We start from the raw sequence: 15,063 nt of genomic DNA on the forward strand, positions 1-15,063 counted from the left end.
ATCATCATCTTTATCTTGTTTGCAGCAGCGCGGAAAAGCTGCACAGATGTTGTGTTGAATTAGGTTCTGAGGTTCTTTAACCAGAATATTCTTCTTCCTGGACCTCTCTTTCCAAATATTTTTCCTTGCAGGATGGCTTGTAGGAGGGCGTATATGGATTTATTTTGTATAATGTATCCGAAGTACTATAGCTTTCGAGATTTGATGGTGGTCAGTACCTCTAGATTCTTCTTCATTCTTTTGACGACCATTTGTGACTCGGTCAGTTCACGAAATCTTAAGTATTCTAAGCGATATAACCACATCTCAAGTGCCATCTCTATAGTTCTTACCTATAATACCCCATTCCTAATTGAAAAATTAACCTACTTTATTTATATATAATTTCAAGGGCCTTGATTATTAAAAAGTTCCGAGAATATTTGGCGAACTAGAAGGACTTGAAAAGGTATCACTTTATAATTAGAAAAATGAAATATTGTTTGTGTATTTACTAAATTATTCTTTTCTTTTACAGAATCAAATAGTAAACCAAGAAAACCTCCTCTAGAGGTCGCGATGGCACATGCCCAAGAACTTGTACGGCTGATGTCGTCGTCGGGTCTCGGTTCGTGTGCCTTCGCATCCCTCATCGACATACTCGATCAGTGATCGTTGTTTTTGCACCCCCACCTTACCCCGCAGATGCAGGTGACGCACTAACTGCCGTTCTCTATTCCACAAGCATGGTCCAGAATCGGCGAACTCAATCGCTATTGTAAGTTCGCTTGCCGCAAGAGGAACAGGTACTTACTCCAAGTTCTTTTTAATTTTGTGAATTTTTAAATGTCAGTGTGTATATTTCTCAAATGGAAAAGGCGGTAGACCGGTGGAAAAGAATGAATTATGTTCTCTCAAAAGCCATTAAAAACGTCACGTGATAATTAACAAAAAAGCTTTTAGAAACATTTCAATAACAAATTCGATACAAAAAATTATATAACCAAAACGATAAAATTGTAAATGCACCGTTACTGATTTCTGGTCCGAAACAGACCAGATAATTGAGTTAATTATTGTTTAAGTTTTTATTGTGGCAGCGTTCCCAGCTCGAATCAAACAGAATAAGAAAACCTAATATTTTTTGTGAAATACAGTACCTGAAAATGTATATTGGTAGTTGATTATTATTTAAGTTCTATTAGGTTGATATAATATAATTTTAGTACTATAGTGTTTCTGTGACAAGCATACAATCCATTCAGTAATATTATTGAGCGCGATAGTCATTGTTTTAGTTTAGATTAGGTCGTTTGGAAATAGATCGAAGCCCTCGAAATGGACCTAAAGAGAGAAATCCACGCGTATCCTGGATAAACCAAATATTCAACCTATCAATTCTGGAAGAGTTTAATATAAAACACAGGCTATTAAAAAAAGTAAACCGAGCATACTTAGATTATTTCGACCACATAGCCAGAAGAACAGAGTGCCTACATGAAGCAGTCCACCTAGTACGGGTCATAGCCAATGGAGACAGCAAGCCAACAATATTTAAGAGTGTCACCACGCCTTGACAATAGTTCAAGGACTGAGGAGGAGGGAGGTCTGAGCGATTTTAGTCTATCTATGACAGGATGCATGATCTCATATCTTCTTCTTATGGTGCCCTATCCAATTATTGGATGTTGGCGACAATTCTGGCATACTCCTCTCTAAAGTGTGTGTGGCTCTAAAGAGTGCATGGGCATCGAGGTTTGTCCAAACCCTTATGTTTTTAAGCCATGAGTATTTCTTTCTTCCGATGCCACGTTTTCCTTCTATCTTCCCTTCCATAATAAGCTTTAAGAACTGGTACTTGGAATTTCGAAATATATGACCCAGATAAGCAGTTTTTCTTTTTATTATTGGCAGCAATTCTCGTTCTCTGCCCATTAGATTTAATACTTTGACATTTGTTGTGTGATCTGTCCAGGGAATTTTAAGTAGTCTTCTAAATACCCACATTTCAAAGGCCTCCAATCGGTTCATCACATTGTTCTTTATGGTCCAGGTTTCTACACCATATAGCAGTATGGAGTAAATGTAACTTTTTACAAAGCAATATCGAAGCGTTAAGTGCAGGCTGCTCTTGCTTAGCAAGGTTCTTATATGAGTAAATGCTGTTCTGGCTTGCTTAATCCTGCTATGTATCTCTATGTCTGGATCTAGAATTTCTCTAGATCTCTTTCTAAAGGTTCACCAAATACAGGTTAAAAATATTAATAATAATCTCATAGAGAAACCGCATAGTTCTTCTTAGAGTTGTCTACAGAAAAAATATCTCCCTGTACCAAATCCCGATGTATATGCGGCTATTTAATGTTTGTTTCGCATGTAACCTTATGTCGAAAAATTCATATTTGCTACAAGGTTAAAGAAATAAATATAAGACTTTAAATAAATTTATTGTACCATGGACGACCGGTGAACACTAAACTTAGCTGTTCATCGTCAGGTCTTCGGAAAGGTTCCTTGAATGCCAAACTTACAAATTGTAACTGTGTATTGTAATTGTGTATTAGGTTTCTAGTAGGTATATTATAAATTATGCCAATATTATGTATGCATAGTTTGAAAGAGTATATAAATTGTACTTACATGCCGGTACAAGGAATGTAGTTACATAGGTGCATACTAAAACGCTCAATTATGCTATGCTGTTGTCTGGTGGGTCATCAGCTTTATTGCACATCGAAAATTGAGAGTTAGGGAACAAAAATAGATAGGAGAAAACTATTGATATGATTGTTTGTCAAACTGTAATTTATGTTATAATTAAAGCAATTAAATCTCTTTAGTCTATGTCCTGATTTACTGTCTGTACTCTGTCCATACCACGTTTACTGATAACAATGGATTTTCTTGTCTTTATATTGATTTTAATACTCAAGTTTGACTTATGTTATTGACTTTATTTATTAGGAACAGTAACTCTTTCTCATCATTGGCCAGAAGGACCGCGTCGTTAGCATATCGGATATTATTAATAGGTTTTTCATTCATCTTTATTCCTATTTCTATATGTTCTAACGCCTCTTGGAAAATGGATTTAGAATATAAATTTAACAGGAGTGGCGACAGTATACACCTCTGTCTGACTCCTTTGAGAATTTGAATATCCGATGTTTTCATATTTCCGACTTTTATGTGAGCTGACTGGTTACAATACAAGTTCTTAATAATTCTTATGCCTTTACCATCTAACCTAATTTGTTTGAAACGACTTATAAGTTTTTCTTGCTTTACGGTATCGAATGCCTTCTCATAATGTATAAAACATGCGAAGACATTCTTCTGCTGATCTAGACTGCGTGGTATTTAATTCACTCATAATATATAGTTGGAAAAAGTATTACTTTCGTTTCGTATAAATCGGTAGTTCTTCCACAAGCTCGTATAACAGGCTTAACATTGAAGACATACTTTATATCATAGCTACAATCTTATCCTGCGCTATATGCGGCTATTGGTATAGCAACTCGTCTTCCGACTATACCATTGTGTGGACTAATCCTTCTGTTTAAGTTATCCCAATACATGTGTGAAATGTAAATCCGATGTAAAATTTAAGGTAGCCACACCAGTATCCGAATGTCAACAACATGGGAGGTATTGATGAGTTATGAGCCTTACAAACTTCCAGCGAAATTTCCTCTCATATACTAGGAGAAATTAAATTCTAGTTATATCGCTCTAGGACGTCTAAACACACGTTGTCAATGATTAGATGAACATCTCGTGAAACGGGATTCATCCGTTAAGAGAATTCGTCGCTATTGATCCATATCCCAATTTATATTAATTATCGCAGTTTCCAATTTCTGTATATAGGAGAGGACCAGTGTCAAATGAAATGGGATATGATATCTTTCCCTCATCCTTGTTAGCACAGTATCCGAGAACAGCTGTCCGTATTATAGCCAGAGTTACAGCAGTAAGTGTTCGTAGAATTGAGCATCGAAGAAGTGATCTTCAATAGCGTTAGTTGAACGTTACTTTCCCTGTCCAGGCCACCTCCGATAGGAACTTGTTTTCCTGATACGTCATAATTGCATCAAACCCTGTACTTCTAAGTGTACGTAGCTTGTCGATAAAATATCGAATGCTGTGTCCTTGACAAAGAGCAGTACTGAGCTGCTTCTTCAGGTATCATTAGTTTATACATTAAAACACTGCTACGGAAGTGGCTTCTCATAAAAAACCTCTCGATCATCTATGAAACGTCAAATGACGAAGAATTAACCAGCACTATGGAACAATTGAAATCAAGGTACCACAAAACATTAATAAAAAAAAAACCGAAGTGGTATGATGAAATAAGGAACATTTGTTTTCTTTTATATACCTACAGGTGAAGTTATACTGTATAGGGAATTGTACGGATTTTCTAAAGAAACCGCATTTAAAATGTCCAGTTAATTTTGCGCTCTAATATATACTACTATATCTATCCTACTAGGCCCCTCAGTGGCACTGGCGGTGTTAAAGGTATATTATCACGATGTTATATGATTATACTAGCATTTGTTTATCAAAAAGTTTTGAAATATTCGTTTATATATTTGACATATTTATATTTATTTTTAAGTTAAGACTAGCTATCGATAGAAAAAATATTTTTTAATAATTATTACGATTCTGGCACCTCGGCCAGTAGTCAGCCTTGATGTTTTGAAATTTTCTATTTTTTAACTTCTCTTAGTAACCCTAGACAAGGGCCTCCCACAGGGTGTTAATATTCGGTTAATAGTTGAATCTAGGTTTTTTAACAAAAATGTTTGTCCGCGATCCCTCATCTTTTATCTGGGCTTGGGACCGGATATGCCGGTTGTAGAACTACTCAATTCACCCCGCTTTCAATATAGACGGAGTTAACTCTATGGAACATTAAAAATATGTCTTGGATCTCGTTAGGTATTAATTATTTCGTCTCGTCATCATACTTCTGCCCACTATAACGATATCATCAGCGAATGCCAGAATTTTTGTCGATCTATTGAAGATAGTCCCGTTCAATCTAACATTTATCTGCCTGACTGCCTTTTCCAAGGCAATATTAAAGATAAGGCTCTCCAGCGCGTCTCAATGTCTTACACCATTATTAATATCAAAGAAAGTGTATTATTTATTAACTACAATTGATTAGACATTTTTTTTAAATTAATTTATTTATAGTAGAGTATATATACTCAAATATACGAAAAGATTAAATAATATGCCCTATGAAATATTAGTATTAGAATGAATTATTGGCTTTTGAGATGACTTCGTTCTTTTCGATAGGTATTTTAGTGTAGAGTCTAGGATTGTTTGTCACTTGGTATAGGATATAGAGAGCAATGATTTTTCACTTTATACTATCTGTATACATACAAACGACATACATGACAAAATTCTGACGATCGAATAAGCTCCTATTAGCAAAAGTTCTCTTTATAATAATACGTAGTTCGGAAGCTGCTAAAAAATTAAAATTTTATTTATAGGGTGGCCTACTTTATAGAAACAGATTAAAATTTAATTAAACATTGTGCGTTTATTGTAATTTTTAAACTGATTTCCCTCTCGTTACAGTAGTGTAATATAGGCTAATCGCTCTCAGTGAATGCCTAAGAATAATCAGAAAAAAATACTTTCTGTGAAAAGTTGTGTGTAAAGATTTTACAGAAAACACTAATTTATAGTCCATGCGGAAAATTCCTCTTTATATAATAAAAATAAGTGAAAGCCGAAATTACACCAGACATTGTAAAAGAAAATCTAGAATCTTAATGATCGTATTTGTACATGAAAACAGCTATAGATGTTTCTTCTTCTTTAAGTGCCATCTCCGCGACGAAGGTTGGCAATCATCATGGCTATTCTGACCTTCGAGGCAGCTGCTCTGAACAATTGCCTTGAGCTACAACCAACCACTCTCTCAGGTTCTTCAACCAGGAAACGCGTCTTCTTCCTACGCTTCTCCTACCCTCTATTTTTCCTTGAATTATGAGTCTCAAGATGTTGTATATTTCGCCTCTCATCACATGTCCGAGATAGATGTTTCATTCAGAAAGAAAGAAAATGTTATCAAACATTACCGGCTTACCGGATGTTCATTCGTCCTGGAAAAGTTTTTTTTTTATTTCCTCCTCGGTAACAAAACGGCTAAGACGGGCAACGTACGGGGTCGGCTTTCGTTTTGGGAAAGTTTAGAGGTGTGAATTTCGATGTTTGGTGGAACTAATTTTTGTTATTTAGTGGAGTCATCACTATTGTATTTGTGAAGGCTTATGGCGTGAGAGACCGTTTAGATACTTGAATGTTAAGAGATGTGTGTTCACATTTATTTACTGCGCATGATTAGAACGTCTTAGAACTGTTCTTGGACGTCCGAGTATATTGTCGTCGCATTGTCTGTTCGTCAGTAATATTAGTGCAACTAAAACTACAACAGAGTCGGAAAAACTGACGACATATTCGGATGCAGTATTAAAAGTTATGTGGAGAAAATTATGAAACCAGAAATTTTTGTTTGCAGTTCCGTGGAAACTAAAAAACTCATTTACTCATAAACTATATAGCTAGATAAATTCGATCGTATTTTGATAACGCATTTAACTTGCATGTTGGACGAGCTACTATTTATATCCATAAACTTCTGTAACAGTTAATATTATCGCCCATTTATATGTATAACCGTTGTGTCTGTTATATTTTGTAGATTGTTATATAGTGAGGACCTAACGAAAGATCATTGCTCTCATTTAAAATTTTGGAATTTATATCTTGATGGTGGTTTCGTGAAGATTTGATAAATATAGTGGAGTTGCACTTACCAAATAAAGATTTAAGATTGTTATGTTAATATAGCGGCTTACATTATATCGGATGTAGATGGAATGAAAAAAATAAAGAGAGATTAGAAATTACTGTAAAAGATTCTATTACTATAGACAGATAAGTGAATGCAAAATCGTTTGGTTTTTATACCAACTAAACCTGATTATTTATTTACGTAATAAAAAACAACTGGTTGTATGAAAAAACAATTGTTTTGACCTATAACATTAGATCTTGTTAATTTTTCGAAGTTCAATCATTAACTTCAGTTGTACTTCAAATATAAAAGTCCTGACAAAACAATTTGATGCATTTCGCATTTGATTTGTTTTGTTATATTCGGTTTCACAATTTATTTCATAAAATTATACACACTGAAATGAAAGGTATTAGTGTAAAGTCCTATTTCAAAAAGTCATATTTCCATACTATTGTTCTCTTTAATAAAAATTAAATATAAATTGTTTAATAATTATATTGACCTATTTGAAATAAATTGACTATGTACTTGGATATTTTTGGTACCTCACTGCTATTATTATCAGAGTTATCCTATTGTCTGCGCCATAAACCATATCTAAGACTTATTAGCTATTTCACTTGAAAATTTGATAATATTCATACTGAAAGTACTAATACTAAAATATGCCTATCTCATACTGCCCTTTGCACTAGTCACAAACAATAAACGAGTAAAATTTGGTTTTAATAATGATCTTATTCAATTCCTATTTTCTCGTTATTATCGTGAGCTGGCTCACACAACAGACTCTGTTATTTAAAGCTAGTTCTGTAATAAAACTGATCCTATCTTGTACATCCCTGTAGTGATCAAAGCATGCAACCTTGCCTCACTCCAATTTAACGTTAATTAAAATTATAAAACGGTAAAATTATAGTTCTTCCGTCAAAAATAATTACGAAACAATACTAAATCAGTATTGATTCTCTTTGCCAAATTACATAATTTGTAAAATCGAAAATATTTGTAGTAAGTAAAAAACTTTTACACATCTACGATTTTGCAGTCACTACTGGGATTAATTCTTTAGTGTAGAAGAGATTCATGATGGAAAAAATCTATTTTATTATATTATACTTAATTTTTATAAACTTAAAATCATGATAATTGTAATTGTTAATTGTAATTTTACTGCTCCATTGTTCAGAATTTATTTTAATCTCAATGAAATTTGCTTATATGCATTAAAAGGTTTTTATTTTCGTACAGAGTGAACCAGAACTTAGTTACATTTGAACTGATGATATAATGTCCTTTCTCGGATATAAGATTATACCAAACACAATTTTCCAATTAGGTGTTGTTTTTTAACAAATGGCAATTTGTCTAACATTTACTTATGTTAGAAAGTATCTTAGTGCTACCAAATGATAAGGAATCAAATCTACTAAGCTCTAAATAATTTCAAAGCCAAGACATTCTTGCAACAACGAGTAAAACAATAATTAAAATGAGCTTATACATGAATTTCATTTCGATTTTAGAGAAAAACATAGTACAGTAATCGCCATTTAAGAAGAATCAACGTCGCGAATCTTTATTTCCGACTGAATGAGAGTACATTCTTGTTTCATCTCATACAGATTCTAGGGCGGTTTTCGGACTAACACACTTACACGTGACACGCTTCATCGACATTGTTGAAAATGTGTCATTTTTTAGCATTCTAGACGGTAATAGTGCCTTAATCAACTATTTAGCCTGTCTCTATCCTAGTGCATTTCTCCACCATTCCAAAAAATTGGGAATTTAATTTATCAATTGCTGCTATATTTGTGTTCGCAACTCCAAACAAGGCTCTGTGCCAACTAATGGCGCACTCTAGTCTTCTCATCGCCTACCTAGCCTTTATGCCCTATGGGACATATCTGGGACACAATCTAGTGTCAGTTTATTCCGACTTCCAAACTGGGAGGGGAACCCAAAACGAGACTATGCGAAGAAAAAATCAGCCGTACACAGTTTAGTTTTCGGAACGCAGTGGGTACGAGAGAGAGAGCATACGAGTACTATTTCAACGATGTAGATATCTGAATTGCGATATTTATTCATGCTTCATTGATAACCATAAAGCGTTCGACACAGTAAAGCACGACAAGCTGATGGAGATATTAACAAATATTGGAATAAACACCTGTGATCTAAGAATTATTAGCAATCCCCTACCCGTACAGAGGTAGGAGAATCAGATGATATCACAATCAAACGTGAGATCCGACAGTGATGTATACTATCACCCCTGCTGTTCAAAATATACTCTGAGGAAATCTCTCTAGAAGAAGTAGAGGATGTTGATGCCGGAATTCGAATTAACAATAACGAATTTGCCGAATGCAAAAAGGAAAAGAGTTGTTAACATAGCCAAAATCGTCACATCATGAGGAACAGTGAAAGAAATGGATTACTGTAATTAGTTCTACGAGGAAAAGTAGAAGGAAAACGAGAACCAGGAAGACGAAGGATTTCCTAGCTGAAAAATCTACGTACGTAGTTCAACACAACAACCACAAATGTTTTCAGAGCAGCAGTGTGCAAAATACAGATTGTCATGATGGTCCGTCAACATCCGAATTGGTAGGCACTACAAGAAGATGTTCTCAAGCTTAACTGGATTTCTGTCCTTGCTCTTGTGCTGTATATACCAGCCCTTGTACCTTTGTCGGCTTTGGGAGTTTTGTATTACAACTCGAGTTTTCCGAAAGTCGAAACCGTCTCTCAGCCTTCCCTCTTTGGTTCTATAATATTAAAATGTTTATCAAAGCTACACCTTTGGACCATTCAGTTTACAGGCATGCCCAGAACGGGGTCCCCCAATATCTCCTGATATATACTTAAGTCGCAATGTGCAGGTTATATTAAATAACCTCCATTTGGTGGTAAGGAATGAAATCCCATTATGACGAGCTCCCAAAAAGTATAGTGAACTCCTGAACGTTTAAACTTAGTCTTATCCCATGCTGCTGGGCATATAAATTAGACTGTTCTACAATGTGCTGCAACATATTTTGACTAAAAAGTGTAGTAGTACCCCCTCTTCGTTCAGAAAATACACTTTTTGAAAACAAGAGAGGATCTGAAGCTTCCTTTTTATATGTAAGGAAAGAGTCATAAAAGTGACATATTTTTTACTTGAATATTGATAAGTCGGATCCGTCAAAGTATCATCAGATTCAAATGCTGTAGCTTCCTCAAACTCATAACTAGGTGGTGGCGTATCAGACAAAAGAATACTTTCAGAGTTACCATTGGCTGAAGCTAAAAAAATTAACATCAGTAAGTAGGTATGTCTACTACCAATAAATTTATATTTACATGCAGGAGCATCCTCATTGGAGCGTGTGCATGTACCATTTGTTATATTGTATATTCCTGCATCCTCCGCATCACTCTCACCACCATCTTCCGAGTCTATGGCTTGGTCATGTTATACCGTCAATCCATTTATAAAGTTGATTGGGATCTAGTTCTTGTAGTTTTCCAGTCCTGATTCTGAACATTCTGAGACAGAAAGTTTATTTAGTATACCAAAAATTCATCTCGTCCCAGTTGGCCTTAAAAACTTTTTCAGGATTCACTACAGCTAATATCTTACAAATTATTATGTATTATTAAATCTGCGTTAGTTCTTCCTAATAGGAGCGTATTATATTATTAGTTAAGTGTACAGAATAACGAATATCATACAAAAAGGTCTGTAAATAAATTGTGTATCTACAATATACCTTGATTTAGCATTTCAGCAAATGATAGCACGAAGGTTTAATGTGCTAAATCAGACAGTAATAATTTACTATAAAATAAGAAGAGAAATTCACAGGTTTAGCAGAATTTAAATTAGAAATTGTTTAATTTTAAAACAACTGTTCCGTTTTTGAATTAAACATACGTTTACTTTGTGTAACCATTCAAGACATATATGTTTATCGTCAATCTAACTTCCCACGCATTATATTTATCAACGTCTATACAGTTGAGTAACTTAGTTTTGATTCGCTCTGTATTTTGTTTGCGGTTGTAAGTACGTTTTTGAATTGCCTCTTGTGATCCCAATGGTTTGAACATTGTGATAAATCTCACCAGAGAGAGGAAGTTAGGTGTTAACATTTGATATTTGTTATTTAACTTTGTACATTAACGGTCTCTTAAACAGATATTGGTGAAATAATTTGGTTTCTATGTATTTTGTTACTACATCTAAAGATAAATAAGTATTACGTTTTTAGCATTTTTATGATTTTATTTTTAACCAACAAAATTTGGGGTAATATTAAGAGCAATAAATAATAATATTAGGAGTACAAATGAGACAATATGAGTAAAGTGCAAGTCAACAATGGTAGAAAGAATTTAATATAAGTAAATGAAACAAAGAAGAATAGTAAAGGGAAACAAAGCTTATTTTTCGCTCGCCCATGTGGTCTGCTCCAAAAACACCATTAGAAATCGAAAATCGCAGTCTACAAAACTATTATCAGAGCAAGTTATTTGAACCTATTAACGAACACGGAGTAAGGAGATCCAAGTTCAATCATGAACTCTACCAACTGTTCAAAGAGACACCGATCTCAGAATTCGTTAAACTTCAGAGACTTCAATGGGCTGGTAATGTAGTGAGAATGGAGACCGAAAAATTGCCGAAAAGAGCCCTAGAGAGTTAAATTCAGGGCTCAAGACCAAAAGGAAGGCCACGGAAAAGGTGAGAGGGTAAAATGGCAGCAGACGTGCAAAATTTGCTAGACGTAAAAGCCTGGAGAAGATCAGCGCAGGACCGGCAAGGTTGGATGCATAGTTTGGAGGAGGCCAAGGCTCGATTTGGGCTGTAGCAGCGCCATTGGAGAGAGAGATAGAGAGAAAGAGAGAAATGAACAAAATAAGGTAATAAGTAAAGATACGCAATTATTTGAATAGATCATACATCTTCACAGCATTTAGCGTATGGATAGAGACAATATAATAAAACATTTCCGTAATTTATTTGAAGATGCTCCCAACTAATAAATTTATAGTTGTCAGTTAAATTTTAGAGATTATGGGTAACTTAGGTCCAAGTCAGTTTCACTGTTATTGTTTCCTTGTGAAACAGATCTATATTTACATATCTACATTTTGAAGATAGGCTGTGTTTCCAGATTTCATTTTTTCATTCCTCATTTAATCAAACGTGATCTCATCTTGTCTGTGGACTCCTGAAAGAGTATAGTGACATCATGTCTCCATCGCTTTTATCGCGGTTCTCCCTACTTCTATGTCTTGGACCACTAGAAAAACTCCGTGTAAATCATGGCCAATAATTCCTGTGAGTTATATCCCTGCCCAGCGTGTGGGAGACATTCCTCCTGCTGGTTTGCCATTAATTTTACCCTCAATGATTGCAATGCTGTGACCTTGCACTTCGATATCAGCATTCCTTTTGGTGTTAGATGGATGGCGATCTATTATCAAGATTGAACTCTTCTTTTTATTCAGCGTAAGACCGTATTACCTGCAGAAGGTGTCCAACTTGTTCATTATTTTAACCAGTTCATATTCTAACAGGCTAATATTAGGGTATCGTCTGCATATCTAAGGTTTGTGATTCTTTTGTTCTTATCGTTATTCTGCCTCTCTACCTCCACCCTTGTAAAACCTTTTTCATAGCGACTCCGCCTCTCCACCTCCACCTTTGTAAGAGCGTGGTACAATAACATCCTCCTGTAATAGGGGTGGTACAATACAGTCTTGTCTTACATCATATGTTGTTCTAAAGGTTTTGGAAAAGACAATGTTAACCTTTACTTTTCCGAAACTGTTCATCTGTTACATGCCACATATTTTCATCTGCATGTTATATGCAATGGTCACGGTTTTAACACTGTTTCGCATGCTTCAATTCCATTTTTTTATTGATTTTATTTTTATTGACCATGTCTCTGCACCATAACGCCTAATATTGGCGCCACATAACACTTAATCACACGAAGTCTAAGATTTAAAGGCGTCTCTGACCGAATGAGGTATTTCTTGAATTTAACAAAAACCAGCTTGGCCATTCCTACTCTTATTTTAATTTCCCCACTTGCTGGGTAGAGGGGATCCAAGGTACTTATATTTATCAACTCTTTTAATTTGTTGATCGTCTATGAGAAAGTGTACTTGCTTGGTTTGCTACCTGTTAATGATAAATTTAGTCTTTTCGATGTTAATCTTCAAGCTATATTCCTTTCCGAATGTTTTCTAAAGCAATTTGAAATACTTATTCACCATATATGTTGAAAAGAATTGGTAATGTATTTGTACATGCTCCTTGGATAATGATGTATTTGTTTTGTTCGGTCGTGTGGTTCTAATAGAGGGATTTCATAATCCGAATGTCTTTTTCGTCGACACCTGTGCCATGTAGAATGGACATAAAGACGATGGCGTACATTATCGAAAGCCTTTTGGTAGTCGATAAAAAAATTAATACATCTTGTCTCTGATCGTAGCACTTTTGTACCAGGAGTTGCATACACTGTTCTGAGTACAGTCTTTTTCAAGTAATCTATTATTTTCTTGTCTCTGTCCTATTATAAATCTCCACATTTCCTGTTGTAGTCGGTAGAAATGATGTTCCAGATCTTTTGAAAAGCGTTCCCAGTGGTTGTCTTTAGATATTCAAGCCTATGTGTCATATCAATGTGGTGTCTTATTAGTCGTGTATTTCAGATATGTTTTTTTTCTTCCCGTTGCATTTTTCTGTTTCCTGACAGAACCTTGGAATTTTATTGTAAAATTTCTTATTCCTATTTACCGTCTTTTCGCCGAGAGATTCCTTTGCAGCGTTTGGAATATTCGTTTTATGTTATTTAATCAGATCTCCTCTACTCCATCATCTTCCGCGATTCGGTGGTTGTTTAAAACAGATGAAATAACAGATCCTGTTTATTACCTGAAATGATAAAAAAAGGAATAAAGAAAGAAGTAATGAAGTCTGTAGAAAAGTGAAAAAGACGATTCAGAATTTTTACTAGAAACTTGAAAAGGCAATAGTAGAAGTTAAGAACACAATATTATCTTGGTTTTAAACATGCAGAATAATTCCTACTATCTCATGTGGACATGCTTGGTTAAGTAAATTCCTGCTAAATGACAATTGGTCTCACTATTATGAGACACACACTCCTCGAAATGTTTAATAGATTCCAACGGTATTTTCGGGATTTTCCTGTAGAGTTTTAGCACACTATTTTTTATTTATTAAGATTTACATTTTGTTTTAATACAATACAAAGTAGTTACAGTATGTTATATTTTTACATAAAATGAACTCTTTGTGTTGTTAGTACACTGCACTGGTTATTATATTATATACTTCTATAATATAATAATTAGGAAATTGTTTTCTGTTTCCGAGACCAACTTTTAATAATTGAGTTGTACTAAGTTGAATAGCAAATATAAAATCAAGTTCATGTACAATTTTGTTTTTAATTTGGGCGTTCTTAACAAATCATTTATAAATTAATGTAGTGTAATTATTATTTGACATAGATCTACCATTTTTTTAGCATGGTATATTTGTAAATAAGTTATATACATATGTTATGATTTATTCAATAAAATACTAATAATGTATTGTATTTTTTATTTCTTTATATATAAAGGACGTTCACAAGTGTAACTTGTGAGAGAGTTCAGTCAGTTGAAGGTGGAGATAAATAAGAACTACACAGCATGAGGTAATAAATATACCTACACAATATATTACACAACACTACCAAGCTTCCTTTGCCTTTATTTACCTTACCTAAGACATATATTGGATGAGTCATGAGGAACTGTACATACGACGCCCATTGAACGACCATTAAAAAGTACCTGCGTCCATTGGTTAATAATATACAGGGTGATTTGTACCTTTTGTGACATTTCTATTCATCATAACTTTTGAATGATAAGTTCGATGGTCTCATATTTTGGTCAAACGTACACTACTACCACCTAATCAACTGTGTTCACGCCATTATCTATTTTAAGTTTATTTCATGCATTTTTTTCGATGCGGCAACGCAACAGTCTATGCAGATATATGTCATATGTGAAGATAAAGTCACTACAAGAATCTCCAGGCGACAACACAAGATACGAGAATCGAGGCCGCCGGATAGCCAGCGAACATAATACTTATGAGCGATCATATATTTATGTATTGTGTTAATTTCAAATAAAGTCTTTTTTCA

General features: G+C 34.4%; 1 protein-coding gene across 1 annotated transcript in view; it reads left to right on the forward strand.

Moving 5' to 3' along the window:
• Positions 1–14,129, forward strand: part of RanBPM (Ran-binding protein M) — a 68,414-nt gene extending 54,285 nt beyond the window's left edge. Inside the window, exon 10 of the mRNA XM_072520510.1 lies at positions 518–14,129. Within this exon, the coding sequence (XP_072376611.1) occupies positions 518–651 (134 nt within the window). The 3' untranslated portion in view covers positions 652–14,129. The remainder of the gene's footprint in view (positions 1–517) is intronic.
• Positions 14,130–15,063: the final 934 nt, after the last annotated feature.

The sequence above is a fragment of the Diabrotica undecimpunctata genome, chromosome 1 (genome assembly GCF_040954645.1).
Source record: "Diabrotica undecimpunctata isolate CICGRU chromosome 1, icDiaUnde3, whole genome shotgun sequence".
NCBI classification, from domain to species: domain Eukaryota; kingdom Metazoa; phylum Arthropoda; class Insecta; order Coleoptera; family Chrysomelidae; genus Diabrotica; species Diabrotica undecimpunctata.